The sequence below is a fragment of the Xenopus laevis genome, chromosome 8S (genome assembly GCF_017654675.1).
Source record: "Xenopus laevis strain J_2021 chromosome 8S, Xenopus_laevis_v10.1, whole genome shotgun sequence".
NCBI classification, from domain to species: domain Eukaryota; kingdom Metazoa; phylum Chordata; class Amphibia; order Anura; family Pipidae; genus Xenopus; species Xenopus laevis.
In genome coordinates this window covers 74,803,549-74,825,446 of record NC_054386.1, presented here as the reverse complement: position 1 = coordinate 74,825,446, position 21,898 = coordinate 74,803,549, and the positions used below count along the sequence as shown (strand labels likewise).

Here is a 21,898-nt window from a genome sequence, read left to right as displayed (position 1 = left end):
GCATTCGCTTGAAATGGCCGAGATAATTCCACGAAGAATTAATGTCAATGCTGGCTGTAGAAAAACTGAAATTGATTCTCCTAACCAAATTGAAAAACATAATACACTTATTATACAGAGCAATTAGTTGTGTGCTGCTGACCTTCTGTGTCGAATGTCAAATGGAAACACAAGCCCCTCACCACCAGTTTATTAAATATTCTTTAGCTTCTGTTTGCCATTTCTGTAACTTTGTGTCTATGCTCAACTACAGCTACAAATCATTTATACCACCCATGGAATACCTGCATACCATTTTCATATTAGTTTTTAGCAACCATATAAAAAATAGGTAATAATGCAATTATTTTAATTATTTTGTGTCTGTAGAATATGATGCATTCTTGTATTTAAAGGACCAGGACAGGTAAAATCACTGGGGTTGCCAAGTATTTAAAGAGCACCAGCCCAGGGTACTGTTTGAGGAGCAGCATGCCATGATCTTGTTGCTCTATATCAGACCTCCTCCTTAGTTAGGGCTAGGGTTGCCAACTTTTAAGAATTGTTCTACCAGCAGGAACAGGACAGAGCTATGAGGGGGCAGGGATGGGATGCAAAGGGGCGTGCATGTGGCATATAGGGGAAGAGTTGCGATGCAAAGGGGCAGAGTCATCACATCAAGGGCCAAATCAGGAAGCCATTTGATGAGTAGGGTTGGAGCCTTCAGGCACTGGGGGGAGATTAGGAAGAGTAGGAGGCAGGCAGAGGGAGATGGAATAGTTGTTACAAAATTACTGGCAAGTACATTGCTAATAAATTTGTAATACCAGCCCCAGACTTTGCTGGTATTTTACCAGTTAAGCTGCTGGGTGAAAACTCTAGTTAGGGCAGGAGAATGTCACACCAAGCTAATATGGCAGCTGCTATCCTAATCAAAAAGATAGAGCTTCTTGAGCTGTTTACTCAGCTATGGTAAAGCATTTTGCAGAATAAATACAGTATAGTGTCATAACTTGCGCTTTTTTGACTAATCTATTGGCAATAAACTACTTCGGTAGCTTTCCTTCTCCATTAAAGGTAATATGGCACAAAGTGCCTAGTACGATTGCTAGGCCATGCTCCTATAATGGTGTCTTGTTTCTTTGAATTGTAAAAGAATTGAAGGTTTTCTGGGAGATGATAAGGAAGTTTGTGGCCAGCCAGCCTGAAAAAACTATTACAACCCCATTGAAAAGAGCTAAATGTGTCTATTCCTGCGCTCCCCTGCGGCTGAATGCAGAAAAACGGAACGCAGGGGAGCGCAGCTTCAACCGCTCGTCAGTAAGAGCCCTTACTTTCTCCCTGTACCTAATCCCCTGGAATAAAAAGTTCCCTAGAAAATTGCCTCTTCTATTACTGCAACTATTTAATTTTCAGATTTATTTTTTTTTTCAGATGAATCAAATCCCCACAGAGGTGCCCTTTCTGATGAAAACAAACTTAATTTGAAAAGCCTATTTTGAACTAATTGGATAATGGCTCCATTAGTTTCCCATTAGAATCTGTATTAAGCTTGTTGGGATGTGTGTGTTGGCTTTGCAATTACTCATCTGCATGAAATCCAGTGTCAGAGCCCATTGTACGACAATGTTAATAACATACACCCAAAGTCACAAACACGTCCTGCAAAGTCTGCAGCACACTCATTAGAGAGCACACAGAGAGGAATGCATTATAAGCAAACACCCCATAGGCAAAGAAACACAAGCTGAATTATTTGGTGGACCCTGAGACGGGTTATTTTCTCCTCCCCGGTATCATCCGAAATGGAAGAAAAATATTTTTAGACAGATTGTAGATTTTATCCTACTGTTTTCCTCTCGCTGGGAGTTATATAGTGGAATACAGAACAGGCCTTTGTATGTCATTCTTTAAACAAATTATTTCTGCAGCATAAACAGCAAAACTGCCCTTTGCCACAGGATCGGCATTAAATAGCAAAAATCTAACCTTTCTGCAAATGGGAGTTGACTTATTGACATTACTGCTGGCTTCCAATTATGCCCCTTTTTTTCCCAGAGCACAATAGAATTTTTAACACATATACACATGCTAAAGAGGTTTTACATGATCTCAGATTTAATTACTGGGAGAAGGTGTTTAATCCAAAATAATGTTTACTTAACAACTGCTGCCTGGTATTATCAAAGCTAAATATTCAAAATATATTTTTTTTCAGCCATGGTCTATATAGACATGAATATTTTTTTTTTAATGAATGGAGCAGTTTTACACATAAAATGTGATGCAATTACTGCAGCGTTTGAAAGAGGTGGAAGGATCTAGCAGTATAATACTGCCCCCTGGTGCTTATATTTGATTTTGCTGCTATGAACTGTATACAACCGTTTTCATGCATATAAATTAGAAAGTATGTTAATGTATTGGAAACTCACTGTTTCTGAACAATTAATAGTGTAAACAAGATCCAACCCCATACTTAATAACTGGATTTCATTTTTTACTCAAAGACATATTCAGACTGGAACTAAAATCACCCTGCAACAAAGTCTGGAAATCCAAAGTATAGAAATACAGATTTAAGATCTTATTTGTTTGACTGATACACTGTACTAGCATTTTTACATCCCTTAAAAAAGGCATATACCGGTAACACATCTATTTTTCTTACCCAGACATGCAAGGAGAAAGTAATTTGTAGATGATCCTGATATAATGAGCCACATTGTGTCAGTGTTTGGGGGTCTCCTGAGCTCACATACACCAATCCAATCCTTGGAGACAAAACTACATACAATTTATCTCTGTTGGCCTACCTTTATATTACTATGTAGCCATTCCCACACAGGAAAATACTTCATCAGGCTGCAAGAAATTAGCAAGGCCATGACACAACTGACCGGTGAGGCAGTGATTCCAAAATTGTGAGGCTGCCCCCCTTTGGGTGAGCGATTGGAGTGGGTCCCAGCCTGAATGGCAGTTAAGATGGCCATAGACGCAAAGATCCGAGGATACGTACGATTTTCATGTGTGGAGAGTCCCGACATTTTTCGTCCAGCGGAGATTGGCACTTAATATTTGGTTGCACACCCTCAAGAAAACAAGTGCTTCATATTGCCATTCAAGCACTATCTACATCTTTTTACTAAAGGTTGGCTTACTCTTACTTTGCAAACTGCTTCAGATTTGAGAATGATCTCTCCACAAGCATTCAGGGAAATTTAGATCTGGACATGGTTCTTGCTTTGGTAATCTCCTGCCATAAACAGACTTAAGATACCAGTTACAGGGGCAGCAAAGCAACCCCCCCAAAAAAGCAAACCTCCTCCATGTTTGACTGTAGAGACAGTTTCCATTTCTTTGAAGGTTTCATTAAAAAAAAAAAGAGGTGAGACTATTGTCTTATCTATCCATAGCACATTCTCCAAAAAGGATTGAAGTTGGTTCATGTGTGTTTTGTAAACTCAAGTCAGGCTCTCTTATGTTTCAGTAGTGGGTTCTTCCTGGTTCTTCTAACATGAGGCCTCTCTATTTGGCAATAAACGATGCAAGATTAAACTGCTGCACTGCATTTCTAAAGGTCAGCTTGATTCTGACAATTTTTTTTCATTTTCTTCAACGTGAAAGTGAAATTGAGTTGTGAAAACTTGACCTAAAAAAGTTGCTGCTTTTCTACTTCATCTTCTAATGCAGCAAGGAAGAACTAAGGAAGCATGAGCTCCTCCACATGCCATATCACTTCATTAATCAAATTGCCAGGCAATACCATTAACACTATGCAACTAAACAACAAAAGGATGGGACAGTATCCGTTTGCTAGTAGTTATTAAAGTGACCTTGGCACCTAAAAGAAGTATACACCATTTAAAGAGGTAGTTCACCTTTATGTTTTTTTTGTATGTTAAAGAATGGCCAATTCTTAATTTTCAATTGGTCTTCATCTTTCAGTGTTTGATTTATATGCTTTTCTCTTCTGGCACTTTTCACCATTCAAATGGAGGTAACCGACCCCAAAAGCCAAAAAATGCTTTGCTCTTTGATAAAATTATATTGTTACATGTTTTTACTTATCTTTCTATTAAGGCACTCTTTTGTTCATATTCTGGTCTCTCATTCAAACCACTACCTGGTTGCTAGGGTATTTTGGACCCCTGCAGCCAGAGAGATGCTAAAATTCCAAACACGAAAACTGCTGAACAACAAGCTCAATACTTCAAAAACCTTAAATAATATAAAGTGATGATCAATTCCAAATTGTCTCTGAATAGCACTCTATTTGTCATACTACACATTATTTTAAAGGTGAACAAGCCCTTTAAATGTGCAAAAATGTTCTGCTAGGTACTTTTTTAGTATTTGCTTCTAAGAAAGTTATTAGGCAAATGAAACGTGAACCAATAGCACAAGAACATCTGACAGAATAGTTGTGCTGTAAAGATTCCTTTTAAAGAACATTCATTCCCTACTTTGTGAATTGTTCCCATGAAGAGTAAAAGTGTCAGATTAATACCTGTTAACTTACACCACTATAAATCTGACATACTTGAAAGGCTTCTATAACAAGCTGTGGTTTACTAAACATTGTTTCTTTTCTCTCTCTTGTAGAGTAAAGGTGGCCATAAACGCAATGATAATATTGTATAAAACATTCGAAAAACGAATTTTGTAAGATATTCGGTGCTTGTATGGCAGGAGATGAGCTGATTATCTGCAGAAGACGTGGATATCTCGTCGATCTTTTGATCAGGTGCCTTCAATCATCGGTCATTGATAGTGCTGATTCATCAGATAAAGAGTTTGTTGTAACGCACATGACCACCTTAATCTCAGGCATGACAAATATGTAGGAGTAGGGGTTCACACACAAACAAAAAAGCACACAGAAATGAAATGGAAATTATTATGTTTTGCAGCACTATACAGCTTTTGCGGGACATGTAACATGATTTGCAGTGTGTTGTGTTGAAGCACAGCGAAAGCAGTATTTTTTTATTTGCATTTGCTGCATAGTTTACAGTGTAGGTGAACCCATTTCCTTAGCACTGTATTTTGCCTGTGAATTATTAGGCCACAGTGCTGAATTCACAGTCTGTACATTCCCAGCAGCTCTCTGATTGAGAGTCCACTGCTGTTTCAATTTGGCTAGCACCTGTAATAGCCTTTGCAAGGGTTAAATCCTGCTCTAGGAGCAGTCTCTCTCTAACACGAGGTGAGTTTGTTTTTTCCACTATTTGGTCTCTTAGATTCCCAAACTCTCAGGTTCTGTGGATTCACCATTACATTGTCCACATTTGAGGAATTTATATCTTTCAGCAACCACATTTACTCTTGGCGCGAAAAAGTTCTCTATAGCAGTAAAAGCAGTTTTATAAATATCATCAGGTAATGGTAATGTATAGAATATACGCTGTCCCTCTGCTCCCAGGCAGTGAATAAGTAAAGCACGCTTTCTAGCAGCAGAAATCTCCCCTTGGTCAGCAGCAATAATGTAATTTTCAAACATACAAATCCAAGCAGTAAAAGGAATGGTAGGCTCACCAGGGTTTGGAAGAAAAGGTGCAGGGGGCTGCTGCAGAGGTAGAAGAGACATCTTGTCGCAAATGGCTATGTTTTGGGTAGCCGAGGATGAGTAGAGTATAACTGTGCTTTATTAGCAGGCTCATGCAGCCATTAGACTTAAACTCTGATACTTTCAGTATTAACAGTCTAGAAAGTACTTTGTACACAGCATAACTCTTGTGCACAGTGACACCTACAGGCCCTTTGTATAAACACCACAGAAATAGAAATGGTTCTATTACCCAATAAACAGACAGACCTGTGTCTTTTACACTCAGTGTTATATTTAGAATCCTTCCAGACATGTACATTCCAATTTGATAAGATTCTTTGATTATAGCCTAGTAATGGCCAAATTATCTTTTTTTCCAGAATGTTTAGTTTGCCTTAAAAAGGAGATATACACTATACTACTACTACATAGGCTCATGTAGAAAGCGACAGATAGTGACACTAGAAATTGAACCTTTTTTAACATCTACCATAAAATTGACTTTGCATGCTTCTTAAAATGTTGCCATAAAGTCTCTGCCCAAATCTAACTCCCTGTCAGTATCACTTTAATATCTGTTTGAGTGGATGCCGCTATTATCATTTCTCTGACAAAAATAATAATAAAAAAAATCCTTTCTGGAAAATCACCATCATTTCCATCTAAGGGCTGTTAGGTTGAATATTTACATCAGTGCTTAATTTACAGGAACTAGTTCAATTAATGATGTTTAGCCAAATTCTATGTATAATATATTAACATCTTTTGGAGTATAAGACGTAATGAGTAGGACCCTCTTCTCCGTCAGTATTGGTATGTAATCAGTATGAGTCATATGCCTTCTGTTGTCAGGCACTGCTGAATATTTTAGCACATATATTATATAAACACTAGATGAATATTTTAAAAACTTGCACTTAAAATGGTAATAATATAATGTTGCAGAAAATACATTTTGCCACACAGCCTTGCTTTTAAAGGCAGTTATAATTCAGTCTTAATTATTGTAAAAGTAAATTTGTTTTGCTGCATGGGAAATATTAAATTTAAATATTTAAATTAAAATAAAGTTTGAAAAGGACACAAGTTCCAGGTCGAGGTCTCAAGCAAACATGTCCATTTCCAGCTGTCAACTGGGCATCTTATTTTATTATGTTTATGTTCCATAACTAAGAGTACGCCACAGCCGTATACTTATTTCTAGCGACGGCTGAAAAAGTGGCACACATAAAGAAAATAATACAGGACATGATTCCATAAAACCAAAAACCTCAAACAGAAAAAAAAAGAATGTTTAATTGTATTTGTTTCTACAAAATGCACAAGCACTTGCATTATTCATTAAATGATGTTCCCTTGAATGTTTCTCCCGTCCACATCCAGCAAAGTCCTGATTATAGTAATAATATAGTGCTCTCAAAAAAATTGTCCAGATTACCCCCCCCACAAAAAAAGCAGAAATATTAAATAACTTATTACATTGCATCATAATCTTCTTCATCCTCGTGTTTGCGCTTTAGCGAGTTGGATTCATTAGCTGTATTCTGTGATGACACCATGTTTGTTGTAATGAGAATATTCTTTGAGCCAATTAGGGAGGGGTTAATGAGAACATTCTGAACTGTGGTAGTAGTTGGAGTAGCTAGAAAAGAACAAACACATATGAATAATTACAAAGAAGTTAGAAATAAAGCGTATTTGAAACTGGTCTTTTTTTTCTGTAGAGTTCCCCTTTTAAGGGGTCGTTCACCTTTAAATGAACTTTTAGAATTTTTTAGTATGTTGTAGACCAGTGCTGTCCAACTTTTGTGGTAAGAAGGGCCGGAATTGTTCTGGTTTACGTGCTGGAGGGCCGATAATGGACGCTAGTGTTGACCTTTCCCTGTTTTAGAACATACCCATTTAAATCACGCCCATTTAACCCACACTCATGTGTCCACATTATTGGTGGTAATACACCAGAAAAAACAAATGGTGGTGAACAATGTGGGCAGTTTCGGTCTGTGATGTGAACAGTACAGGGCTTTAGGGGTGTGAACAATAGAGGTGTTACAAGTGTGAATAATAAAGGAGGGGATTACAGGTATGAACAATGCAGGAGTTTACTGTCTGAATTTGAGGTGTAAACAATGGAGGGAGCAGTTAATCTCAATACTGATACCCTTTTCAATTTACAAAAGGTAAGGAATCACAATGGACAGACTTTCATGTGAGGGACCACACAAGGAGGAGGTTGTGGGCCACCAATTGGACAGCACTTGGGTAGACTGATATTCTGAGACAATATGCAATTTGACTTCATTTATTATTGAGTTTTTTTTTTGTGAAATATTTCATTTTTTGTTCAGCAGTTCTCCATTTTGGGATTTCAACAGTGTTCTGGCTGCTAGGGTGCAATTTAGGCTAACAACCAGGCAGTGGTTTGAATGAGATACACAGATATGTATAAGGGCTCTTACCGATGAGCGGTTGAAGCTGCGCTCCCCTGCGTTCCGTTTTTCAGCGTACAGCCGCAGGGGAGTGCAGGAATAGACACATTTAGCTTTTATCAATGGGGCTGTACTCACACAGGCGCGTGTAGGCGCCGAACGCAGGTTGAGACGCAACATGCTGCATTTTTCCTGCCTTCGGCGCCTACACGCGCCTGTGTAAGTACAGCCCCATTGAAAATTGGGGCTGCATTCCCCCTGCGGCTGAACGCTAAAAAACGGAACACAGGGGAGCGCAGCTTCAACCGCTCGTCAGTAAGAGCCCTAAGACAAGAAGTATATAGAAAGATAAGTAATAAAATGTAACCAGTGTTGGACTGGCCCACCGGGATACCAGGAAAATTCCCGGTGGGCCCAGGTGTCAGCGGGCCCTCATGCTGCGAAACTTTTGGCCTATTTCCTGGCCATTCCCTATTCTATGAGAACAAAGAGGCTAAATAGATGGAATAATAGATTATAGTATGTAAAGAAAACAAACTGGGAGAATAGAGGTTGATTGAGGAGATAAAGAATATTAGTAATGAGAGTGGACCCCTGGTCTAAGGTTTTATGGTAGGCCCTATGCTAAGGTTTTATGGTGGGCCCCTATGCTAAGGTTTTTGGGTGGGCCCCTGGTGTCCAAGTCCGACACTGAATGTAACAATAAATGCTTATTGCACACAATGGTGTGATTTACGGCATTTGTCCACTGATGATGGCCGAAATCCACATCTGGCACCATTGTCTTAAACAAGAAAACTATAGCAGAATTGTATAATAAGGAAGCACAACGCTATTCACTATAATGTCTGTATTATTTCCGGTCATTGAAGAAAAAAAATAAAATAAAAATGTTACTAACCTGTTTTAACTGATGTCTGTGAGGTTGGGATCTGTACGGTAAACCTCTGACTAGTTAGTGACACAGGCGTGCCCAATTTAGAAACAGAAACGGTTTGTGCAGATGGTGTTCCTAGATGTATACAAATTATAGTACTGAATACATGTGCTGTACTTCACATAAGCATATACAACCAAGGTACATCTAAAATTTAACATAGTAACATTGTAAGTTAGATTGAAAAAAAGACACACGTCTATCAAGTTCAACCTTTTAAGTCTCTATATATAACCTGCCTGCCAGTTGATCCAAAGGAAGGCAAAAACCCCATCTGAAGCCTCCCCAATTTGACTCAGAGGGGGGAAAAATTTCTTCCTGACTCAAAGATGGCAATCGGACTAGTCCCTGGATCAACTTGTACTATGAGCTACCTCCCATAACCCTGTATTCCCTCACTTGCTAAAATGCTATCCAACCCCTTCTTAAAGCCGTTTATATAGTTAATTTGTTTTCAGATTATTCACACCTGTAAAAAAAAAAAGCAGCTCAGTATTCCAGAAGCATCTGAACTGATAAAATTACAGTAGCTACATTTAATAGATACAATTAGTTGCTACATTTCTCAGTAGCATCTGTGGAATATTAGCAACTATTGTATCAATTCTAACAGCAGCCTTTAATGGAACTCAGGGATTCTGCTCAGCAGGGACAAAGATAGGAAATGTATCAACTAAATGTATCAATTTAGAACAGATAAAGTGTCTGCAAAACCCCCGCAAAGCTGCTTTACACTTCAATATTAGAAAAATGGTCACAAATAGAAAGTAATTTGAAAAAGTCTTTATTTCTGGTGAACAATCTGAAACCTTTAAAAGTGTTTGAAGGTGAACAACCCGTTTAATATGTATGAATGGATCTATTTTATCTCACTAACCTGTATAAATAACTAAGGACTGCAACAGTTCATTCATGAAGTTAGCAAATAAAAACAAATCCTGAACTGTGCATTTCTCATCACCAGCTGTTATATTACCACACATATATTATATCTTCTTAACTATTCAAGCAAATCTTGTTTTTATAAAAAAAAAAAAAAAAAAAAAAAAGGAAGTTCAAAATGTGTTCGCAAATTTTTTGGAATTGATTAAACCCAGAATCTGAAAATCTGGCAAGATTGCATATAAGTCAATGGGAGAAGTCCAAATGATTTTTTGATGTGCGCTGGGTTTTTGTGCAATACCCCAAAGTTTTGGGGTGAAAATTCCGATAAAATCGTGAAATTCGTGAAGCAAAAGCATTAGCAGGCCCAAGAAAATAGCATACCTAAAGTTGGGGTGCTTGGTCTGCTGGTTACAGCCCCCATACTTAATCTTGGTACGGTTATTCTTCCTGCTGAAGAGGAAATCTATTAAAAATAGAAGAGTTAGTTAGAAGTTATTAGAAACACTATCCACCAAAATATAAATCAAGCCAGGCTACAGTTATGTATCAGTATCCAGCATTACTAATAAATAATTCTTTTTGGCAGGTTAATTATAAAACAAGATTTAGGGGGTTATTTATTAAAGTCTGAAAGCCAAAAACTTTTTACTATAAAATCCAAATTTTTAGTGGGAAAAAAAACCTCACATTTTTAGGAATTTATTAAACCCAGAGGGGGTTAAAAGTTCGAATAAAAAAGTACTTCAACTGAGACCAGCTGAGTTCATGTAGGAGTCAGTGGGACAAGTCCCGAAGATATCCTGATCTGTGCTGGGTTTCGTGCAATAATCCAAAGATTTTATGGATTTTTCGGGCAGAAAATCTGAAAAATTTGCATCATTGGATTTTCGATGCATCATTGTTTTTTCCCTGCACAGGTAATTGTCGGAAAAATGTATAGATAAATAAGGGGAAAATACCCATGCGGATTTGATCGGAGTAGTTTTCAGAAAATATTTTCAGATTTATATATATATTTATATATATATATATATATATATATATATATATATATATATATATATATATATATATATATATATATATATATATATATATATATATATATATATATATATATATATATATATATAAATAGATTTTTGTACTTACCGTTAAATCCTTTTCTCTTGTCCTACATTGGGGGACACAGGCACCATGGGGGTGAGGATCCTGTTGCTTGGAGGATGGACACTAAACGGTTAATAAGCTCCTCCTCCTGCACTGGTTCTCATACCCTGCCTACTTCCTTTCCCCTCAGTTTTCGGGCCGAAGAAGGAAGGACAACCCTACTATCACCACGTGCAAACAGAAGAGGAACTCACACCCCCTTGAACTATATACATTCACACCTATACAGTGTGCTAGAAGAATTTAAATTTTTAACCTAATCAGGGAGGGAAGGCCTGTGTCCCCCAATGTAGGACAAGAGAAAAGGATTTAACGGTAAGTACAAAAATCTATTTTTCTCTTGCCTAGATTGGGGGACACAGGCACCATGGGGACGTCCCAAAGCTACCCATGAGGGCGGGACTTTGCACCCCAGTGCTCAGCTTACAACTGTCTGTAGCACCTTTCTCCCAAAGCTTGCCTCAGCTGAGGAGAAAGTGTGTATCTTGTAGAACCTGGAAAAAGTGTGTACTGAAGACCACACTGCAGCTCTACAAACCTGTTCAGCGGAAGCCTGGTGGCGTACTGCCCAGGAAGTACTCATCGACCTGGTCGAGTGAGCTCGAATTCCGAAGGGTGGAGGCCTATCCCTTGCTACATAAGCCTTTGAGATGGCCGACCTGATCCATCTGGAAATCGTTGCCTTCGATGCCCGGAGGCCCTTTCTTGGTCCCTCCGGAATGATGAAAAGACTGTCAGTTCTTATACTTTTGGTAACGGATACATAAATACTTAACGTACGGACCACGTCTAACTTGTGCAGCTTTTTCTCCATCTGTGTCTTGGGATGAGGACAGAAGGAAGGCACTACGATGTCCTGGTTTAGATGAAACTCGGACACCACCTTAGGCAAGAAATCCGGTGTCGGCCTTAGAATTACCTTGTCCTTATGGAAAATTGTAAACGGCACCTTACACGATAATGCTGCCAACTCTGACACTCTTCTAGCCGACGTGATGGCTAATAAAAATACTGTCTTAATAGTCAGAATAAGTAAGGGAATGTCCATAATAGGCTCAAAAGGCTGTTCTTGCATTGCTGAGAGTACTAAGTTAAGATCCCATGGAGGTATCGGGTGACGGTATGGTGGTGCCTGTCGAAGAGCCCCCTGCATGAAAGTCTTAATGTTAGGCCGCAGCGCCAACTGGTGTTGGAAGAAAATAGATAGTGCAGATACTTGGACCTTCAAGGAACTGATGGCTAGACCCTTATCCAGTCCCTCCTGCAGAAAACACAGTACGTTTGCTTCGTTTAGGATCTGTGGGTCTTTGGAGTTAGTCTCGCACCATGAGATGAAGGTCTTCCATATCCTATGGTAAATCCGTGCAGATACAGGCTTTCTGGCCTTCAATAAGGTAGGTAAGGCCTCCTGTGGAACTCCTGACCTGGAGAGTATCAAGGCCTCAAGAGCCACGCCGTTAAATCCAGCCGTGGAGAATTCGGGTGAACGATAGGACCCTGTGTTAACAGATCGTCCCTGACTGGAAACCGAAATGGAGTGTCCGCTGCTAGCCGCATGATCTCTGCGAACCAAGGTCTGCGGGGCCAGAATGGAGCCACCAGTATCGCCTCTACTCTCTCTTCCCTTATTCGTCTGATGACTCTTGGAATTAGAGCGAGAGGTGGGAACACGTATACCCTGTGAAACGGCCAAGGTGCTACTAGCGCGTCCACTGCTACTGCTAGAGGATCCTTGCTTCTTGCCATAAAGCTTGGCAGCTTGTTGTTGTATCTTGACGCCATTAGGTCCACTTCTGGTATACCCCACCTTCTTACTATCTCTTGGAACACTTCCGGATGCAGACTCCACTCGCCCTGATCTACTGTCTCCCGACTGAGGAAGTCTGCTATCCAGTTGTCTACTCCTGGAATGTGTACTGCGGAGATGGCTGGCACATTCTCTTCTGCCCAAAGAAGTATCCTTTGTGCTTCGGCCAGCGCCGCCTGGCTTCTTGTGCCTCCCTGATGGTTTATGTAGGCCACTGCCGTCATGTTGTCCGACTGAATTCGCACTGGTCGACCCTTGAGATTGTGGGTCCAGTGTGACAAGGAGAGCCATATTGCCCTGAGCTCTAGGATGTTGATTGGGAGAGACCCTTCCGCTGGGCTCCATCTGCCCTGTACGGTGTGTTGTTCCAGTACTCCTCCCCACCCCTGTAAGCTGGCATCTGTTGTTACTACTGTCCATGTATGATTGGGGAACAGCTTGTCTGATTGCAATGTTGATGGTTGAAGCCACCACTTCATTGACGCTTGAACCGGAACTGTTATTAGTATCCTGCGGTCTAGCTCTGAACACATCTTTCTTTGATGTAATAGAATTAGTCTCTGCAATGGTCTGGTGTGTAACTGGGCATACGGTACAGCTGGAATAGCTGCTACCATTGTCCCCAGTGCTCTCATAGCTACCCTGAGTGGTACATATCTCTCCTTCTGAATGATCATTAATCTTGTGCGAAAGATGGATATCTTAGCAGGTGGGAGAAAAGCTTTTCCCAGCGACGTGTCCAACATCAGACACAGGTATTCTGTCCTTTGCGTTGGATTGAACATCGACTTCTTGTAATTGATGATCCAACCTAATTGGGTCAATCTTTCTACCACGGTCTGTAAGTGGTTTGTCGTTAAAAAGTGGGACGGAGTCTTGACTAGTAGGTCGTCCAAGTATGGTATGACTCCTATTCCCTGCAGCCTCAAATCTGCTAGAGCTGCTGCCATGACCTTTGTAAAGACTCGCGGGGCTGAGGATAGGCCGAATGGAAGCGCCACAAATTGCCAATGTTCTCCTGCAGCGAAGAAACGAAGGAATCTGTAGTGGTTGGGGTGTATTGGCACGTGAAGATATGCGTCCTTGATATCTATAACTGTCATAAATTCTCCCTTCTCCAGGGACAGCAGAACCGATTGAATGGATTCCATCTTGAAATGTTGACGCTTGACATATTTGTTTACTGCCTTTAGATCCAGCACAGGACGGTAGGATCCGTCCTTTTTGGGCACGATGAACAAGTTGGAATAAAAACCTCTGCCCCTGTCTAGAGGTGGAACCTGCTGTATGACCCCTGAGCTCGTGAGATCTTTGAGAACTTTTCGAAATGCTGAACGCTTTGGTTCCCTCGAGGGCAGACGTGACACAAAGAATCTTCTTGGAGGAATTTGTATAAAGTCTATGAGATAGCCGTGGGAGACTACCTTCAGGACCCAAGGGTCTTGGACCCTTTGTTCCCACACCTCCCGAAAGTTTCTTAGGCGTCCGCCTACGAAGACACTCTCGGGGGTGGGCACCTCCTCATGCGGAGGCGGGTTTCTCCTGCGAAGATTTGGCGGTTTGTCTGTTTGAAGACCAGTTGTGGCCTTGTTTGATTGGGTATCTGGAACGGCTGGAAGATTGGTGCTTTTCCGTTTGTGTTCTCTGCCTTTGGCCCTGACCTTGACGAAAGGGCCGCAGAAAAGGTCTTCTCTTAAATGTGGTGCGCTTGGGTCTGTTTTGTGGTAACAAGGTACTTTTTCCACCCGTCGCTTGTGATATAATCTTGTCGAGCTCTGCTCCAAAAAGTTGTTTCCCCACAAACGGAAGACTGACTAGTGATCTTTTTGATGTGAGATCTGCAGCCCAGTTCTTCAACCATAGAAAACGTCTGGCTGCAATAGACTGTGCTGAAGCTCCGGCAATGAGTTTTGCTGCATCCAATGCTGCTTCGCAGATATAGGAATTTGCATCAGCTATTTGTGACAATAAAAGATCCGTAGACGGGTCCTCAGACCCAATAAGCTGTGCTACCTGCTCAACCCATATCTCTATTGCTCTTGACACCCACGCTGTGGCAAAGATTGGTTGAAGCGCCGCTCCTGCTGCTGAGAAAATGGCCTTACAGAATCCCTCTAGACGCTTGTCTATTGGGTCTTTAAAAGAAGCTGCGTCAGCGACAGGTATGGTTGTGTTCCTAGAAAGACGTGACACTGGAGGATCCACCACTGGTGGGGAGGACCAGAGGTCTGTATTTTCCGGAGGAAATGGATAGGACTGTGAAAAGCGTTTAGACAGTTGGAGCTTGCGGTCTGGAACTTTCCACTGAGCCTTAACAATGTCATCTAAGTGCTCATAAGCCGGGAAAACATATGAAGTTTTCTTCTGCCTTTTGAAAATATTCTTGCTAGGCTCAGCTGTAGCTGCTGTGTCTTCAATGTTTAATGTTTGTAACACCAACTGTATCAGTGATTCTACCTCCCTTTGTGACCTGGGAGTATCCTGCTCCTGGTCCGACTCCTCCCCGGACAACACTTGCCCCTCTTCCCCTGACTCTTCCTCTTCAGGAGACTCAGGTGTCGGGGAACGAAACCGCTTAGAAGTAGTAGCCTGCACGCTCATCCTTTGTGGCTGACTAGAGAGGTGTTCCAAAACTTTGTCTAAAGTCTCAGGAATCCTGGCTAGATTCTGTAGACCAGCCAGTGAGAGGGAAAGTGTACGCACCAATTCAGATTCCGAGCTCGCCTGAGAAGCCGAAGCTATCGCTGAGCCGGATTGTAGGGCTGCATTGGGTAAGCTAGGAGCAGGTATACTACCAGTACTACAAGCTACACACTTTGGGTCAGAAGAGGCAATATCAAATTTTGTTTTACATGACGAGCATGCAAGGAATGCAATTTGAGATGGGGTGCGGGACTTAGGCTGTCGCTTAGCAGAAGGCATTTCCTCTACTCTATCAGTCATGTTATAGAAAGTTTGCCCTTCCTTAAGAAAAGGAAGCAGGCAGGGAACTGAGAAGTCCTGTGTCACCTGGGCTGTCCCTGTAGGGCTACCTGCATGGGTGAAAATGACATAGCTTAGTATCAACTAAGTAGACTGCCTAGGGAAGTACAGAAAACGTACTTACTCAGGTTGCTGAGGTAAAGAGAGCAAGTTGCGCTGATCCAGCTCGTGTCCCAAGATGGCGGCCGGAAGTGACGTACGCGTTGGTAAGGGCAGGGAAATCTATTGCGCCATATGCCCCCAAAGAAAATGGCCGCCGCAGAGAGCACCTCCGCCGACGCCCTCTTCCAAGATGGCCGCCGGAAGAGACGCATGCGTCCAAGAGAGGGAACACGATCGCGCAGCATGCCCCCAAGTAAAATGGCCGCCGACGCTTCCAAGATGGCGGCCGGACCCAACGCGAGAACAGACACTAACGCCAGAGCGGGTAAGAAAACTATCCTACCCGACTCTGCTCCTGCTGGGGAACGCGCACATGAAGGGAAAGTATAAGGGGGTGAAAGGGGACAATAAACACTTACCCCTTTCGTTGCCAGCCTTCCTGCCCTATTTTGGTGCGTACCCCGTTCTGGGCTGCTGGTGCAGCCTCCGTGGAGCGGGAACCAGCAGCCCCAGGGTGTTGAGGGAGCCTCTGCCTGCAGACCTCCGTAGAGCGGGAAGGCAATCAGGGCACAACATTATTCGGCTGGTGGGGGCTCGGGAAAGTAAACTCAGGCCCTACTGCTGGCATGGCACATGAATAAATCGGCACCATTGCTCCCAGCCAGTAGCATCCGTCCTCCTTCTGAGGACACTAAAGTAAAACTGAGGGGAAAGGAAGTAGGCAGGGTATGAGAACCAGTGCAGGAGGAGGAGCTTATTAACCGTTTAGTGTCCATCCTCCAAGCAACAGGATCTTCATCCCCATGGTGCCTGTGTCCCCCAATGTAGGCAAGAGAAATATATATATATATATATATATATATATATATATATATATATATATATATATATATATATATATATATATATATATATATATATATATATATATAGTATTTGGTGAATACTTTTGGCTTTCAAAAGCTCTCTAAAGAGCTAAATCTACAAACTTCCAAGCATAATAGCAACATCTTTACAAGAAAACAGTAAATCAATCTATACTGTACATGACTCATTTTACCTCCTTCTTTATCAATCTCTTCCACCTGCTGTCTTCTATAACTCCTTGCTCAAACAGGCAAGACACTAAATCTTCAGCATATTTATTTTAATAATTTCTGTCCAGACTCTAAATTTGCTCAAACTAAAAGCAGCACCTAGCATTGGGCATAGTTACCTTCTTCTGTACTGTTTTAAGACGATAGTTTGGGGCAGTCAAGCAGTATCTATCCGGTGGCAACCTTGGTCCAGCATATGGTTTGATTAATGGCAGAGGTGTTTGGTTCTTTTGTCGTGCAATATCTAGTAAAAACTGCATGAACAGAAAAGAAACATCAGTTTTTATCCCTGTAACAAGTACATAGATCTGGCTTATCTACATGGTAAAGTTATACAACACTGCATATCCTAATAGTACTTTATAAAATATAGTAATACATACGTAAGTAATGAACCTGCCTGGATACCTCATATTAAACATCCTTGTAACTATGGAACTCTATTTTTGAGCTAAAGGTTTAAAAATGTGGTTGTAAGAAATACTGCATTACAGTTGTACAATTATAAAACCATTGGATTTTTTGAGATCATTATTTGTAATTGTTCTTAGAACAAACAACAAACTAGAAATCGTATACTTACATCTCGTGGAGGAGGAGATGTAAATGACTGGTCAGTTCTACACTGAATTGCAAGTCTTACGTCATCTGCATCAACATCTGATTTTTTGGCATGACTAGAGTAAATCTTTGCATCCTCCAATATTGTTGTTACATATCCTTAAAAAGACACAAATAAAACAAATTGAAAAATACTCTGGCTTTAAACAAGTAATTGAAAATCAGTATACTTCAGTATAATCAGCAGTATAGTGCCTATAAAATGTATCAGCATCCACTGAAATCAAATGTAACTTATTAGAATTTCATTTAAATGGCCCCACATTGCTCTTTTCATAAAAAAAAAAAAATATGACAACACTCCTCCCTCCAACCTCCGATACACTGAATCCATTGTTTTGGTTCAGCCAAATACTGAAGCTTTGCCAGAACTAAATGTGAACTCTAATTTGTATTTAGTTAATAAAATACATTAAAAATCATTGCCTTTAGTTGTCATATGACTTTTAGGGTTTGGGTTTAGTTTATCTAAGCACTGGATCCACCCAACCTGAAATCCTGCAAAAATGTAACAGAATCCAGCAGAATCCTGAATTAGGTGCATACCTGTTTGAAAACCTAGAATCCCTTATGTACCGATATTAATTCTGAAAGGCAAATCCATGCCCAACAAACTAAAAGCCTGAATAAGATGGTATAAAGTATTTGTATAATGCCACACTCTCAGCTGGTGGGAAAAAACATATACTGTGTGACTCTAGTACTTAAAGGAATTGTTCAATATAAAAATAAAACTGGGTCAACAGATAGGCTGTGCAAAATAAAAAAATATTTTCAATATAGTTAGTTAGACAAAGATGTAATGTATAAAGACTGGAGTGAGTGGATGTGTAACATAATAGCCAGAACACTACTTCCTGTTTTGCAGCTCTCTTGGTTTCCACTGTTTGCTTTTGAATCTGAGCTGAATGCTGAGGATCAATTGCAAACTCACTGAACAGTTATGTCCCACGTGGCCCCCCTTAAAGTTGATGACTAACTGAGAGCTGAAAAGAAGGAAGTTGTGTTCTAATTCCGGTTACTACTTTAGAAACATTCTTTATTTTGCACAGCCTATTTACACAGTTTTTTTATTTTTTTACTGAACTGTTCTTTTAATAATCAACATTAATGGCACCAACCAAAAATTCTCTTTAAAGGAGAAGGAAAGTCTCTTTGCACTTGGGGGGTGCCAAATGTTAGGCATCACCAAGTGATTGTATTGACATACCTGAAACCCCGGGCCGGTGCTCCTATCAGCAGTAAACTGCACCAGCCCAGGGTTATTCCAGTGAGCACCTCAGATCGATCCTCTTCCGGCTTCTTCTTTCTTCAAATTTCCTGGGGCAGGCACAGGCGCAGTTGAACGAAATAGATGATTGTTTAGTTAAAGTTCAGCTTTTTGTTCTACTGTGCATGCGCAGCTGCGCGAAGAAACATGAAGACAGAAGAGGATCGCTCTGTGGTGCTCACCTGTATAACCCCGGGCCGGTGCAGTTTTCGGAGCACCGGCCCAGGGTTTCAGGTAAGTAAATATAATCACTTGGGGGTGCCTAACATTTGGCACCCCCAACTGCAAGAACAATTGTCCTTCTCCTTTAAGGCTGGTCCCCTCTGTACATGCAGTGACAGGCAGATGCCAGAGATTTCACTTTGTTTAACGAACAAATCTCACATAAACACTACAAAGCGTTAAAAAAACAAAACAGTGTCTGCCCCTTTGCATTACTTACGGTATGTGAATTCCAACATCTGGTTAATTACTCTAGGTTCATACTCCGTAATCCCCATGTCCTTCAAAATCTGGGCCATCACCTGCAAATTAAAAGAAAGACTTATAAACCTTTAGATTTTAAAACAAAGAGTGGAAAAACACAAATGAGAAAGATCTAGGGGTTTTTGTAGATAACAAGTTGTCTAATTCTGGGCAGTGTCATTCTGTGGCTACTAAAGCAAATAAAGTTCTGTCTTGCATGAAAAAGGTCTTTAACTCAAGGGATGAAAACATAATTATGCCTCTTTATAGGTCCCTGGTGAGGCCTCATCTGGAGTATGCAGTGCAGTTTTGGACTCCAGTCCTTAAGAGGGAGATAAATGAGCTGGAGAGAGTGCAGAGACTAAGTGCAACTAAATTGGTTAGAGGGACGGAAGACTTAAATTATGAGGGGAGACTGTCAAGGTTGGGGTTGTTTTCTCTGGAAAAAAGGCGCTTGCGAGGGGACATGATTACACTTTACAAGTACATTAGAGGACATTATAGACAAATAGCAGGGGACCTTTTTACCCATAAAGTGGATCACTGTACCAGAGGCCACCCCTTTAGACTAGAAGAAAAGAACTTTCATTTGAAGCAACGTAGGGGGTTCTTCACAGTGAGGACAGTGAGGTTGTGGGAATGCACTGCCGGGTGATGTTGTGATGGCTCAGGGTCGGAGGGACACCGGGAAAAAACCGGGTGGGACCCAGGCTCTTGGGGGCCCCGCCAACCCAAATCCTCACCCTGCCTTCTTTTTCCTTTTTTGCACCACAGTGCACTTGTGTGCACTCGCTTGAGAATGTGCACTCGCTCATACACACATACGTGTTCTCACACGCATATATGCACATGCACACTCACTCATACGCGCATACAAGCTGGCCGGCAGTGCAGCAGGGGGGTGGCGGAGGGGGCCCTGCGGCCGGAGCCCTGATGGGCCCCCCAGTCCGACTCTGTGATGGCTGATTCAGTTAATGCCTTTAAGAATTACTTGGATGATTTCTTGGACAGACAGAATATCAAAGGCTATTGTGATACTAAACTCTATAGTTAGTATAGGTATGGGTATATAGAATTTATGTGAAGGTATGGAGGGGTGTGTGTATGGATGCTGGGTTTTCATTTGGAGGGGTTGAACTTGATGGACTTTGTCTTTTTTCAACCCAATTTAACTATGTAGCTATGTAACAAGGAAACTGTGCATAATCTGAACATGCCAGGTTGGCAGCATTATCTGCCCATGTACAGCCAACGCTAAGATACCTGCACAGCAATGTTGCATTCCCTTCCCATTTTTATCATTCATATCCACCACAGACACCAGTACAGTTATTCTTCAAATTAAAAAAAAAAAAAAAAGAAAATCACATTTTGCTCCATCAAGTTTTCCAAACAAATCAGTGACATGAAAAGCTTTCATGCCAATTAGGTTTAGTTCACACGAGGAGATTCGGGGAGATTTTGTCGCCTGGCGACTAATCGCCTCGTCTTCTGAGCGACAATCTCCCCAAACAGCCTCAGCGTGTTTTCCCATAGGTTACAATGAAAAGCCTGCGCTAATGCACACGAGGCGATGCATTTTCCATAGTCGCCTGAAGTTGCCTGTGTGAGGTTATGTAGTAAAATTTAGGTTTAAGGTGTTGCGGTTATACATTTCGTCATTGGTGATGCTTTTCTATATGAACAGACATATTAATAAACATAAAAAATATATGCGCTCACAGGATCTACACAACTCTTGCACCCAACTAAATGAAAGAGGTTATGTCGCACAATAAAATGGTGGCAAAGTTTACTGGAAATGTAACTGTGACTGCCAGCAGCATATATATCAGACTATTCATAATCTCTGCACCTCAGATTCTGACTCCAGAAACAATGTAGCAGAAAGGATCGGATTAAATCTTTGCGCTACATTGTTTCAAGTCTCACAAGCTGCCAAAATAAAAAGCTACTGAGGAAACCAGTGCGACTGCAGCTCATGTATAGGCCAATATTTGATAACTTAATCACATTGGTGCAGCGAAAGAAAAGTGTGGAGAAGGAACGCAGCTTTCCGAGGCCGGCACCCGTACGCTGCTGCTTAATACAACAGTATAATCACTCGCCTCCTGTGTACACTAACACCGCATTATACGATAACATCGCCTGTTGTACCTGAGCATCTTTTGGGGCGCTCTTGGGCGAAGCCATTTTAGCCTGCTCCATAACATCCGACTGACAGTCTGAACTTCCGGTGTCTAGGCGCTGACGAATATCCAAAAGGCCTACGTAAGAAGAGGGAAAGTAACAATTCCGGTGTGTAAAATTCGCCATCTTTTGAGTGGCACGTGAAACAAGAACGATTTACTAAGCGCTTGTACGTTAAGAGCTACAAATTAGTTTGACACCATGGAATGGATATTGATATCTGATAATATTTCTTCGTAATGTTTTGGTACATCAGTTTGAGAGTGGTTTTCGTATAAGCTGTAGTAATGGTTTGGTGCATGGCAGTCTTGGGATGCACTGATATCCTGTTGGTGTGTGAGATTCATGCGACTACTTGAGCACTGGACAACTGAAGGTTTTAAAGGAATTGTTCAGTTTAAAAATAAAAACTG

The 21,898-nt window shown here is 41.1% G+C and overlaps 1 protein-coding gene across 1 annotated transcript; it reads right to left on the bottom strand.

The window, feature by feature from the left end:
* Positions 1–6,804: 6,804 nt before the first annotated feature.
* taf9b.S (TATA-box binding protein associated factor 9b S homeolog) lies at positions 6,805–21,532 on the bottom strand. The gene is given in 7 exon segments (NM_001097047.1): positions 6,805–7,172; positions 8,861–8,971; positions 10,163–10,244; positions 17,059–17,193; positions 17,523–17,659; positions 19,273–19,354; positions 21,453–21,532. Coding segments are annotated over 7 exon segments (765 nt in total). The 5' UTR covers positions 21,504–21,532; the 3' UTR covers positions 6,805–7,005.
* Positions 21,533–21,898: the final 366 nt, after the last annotated feature.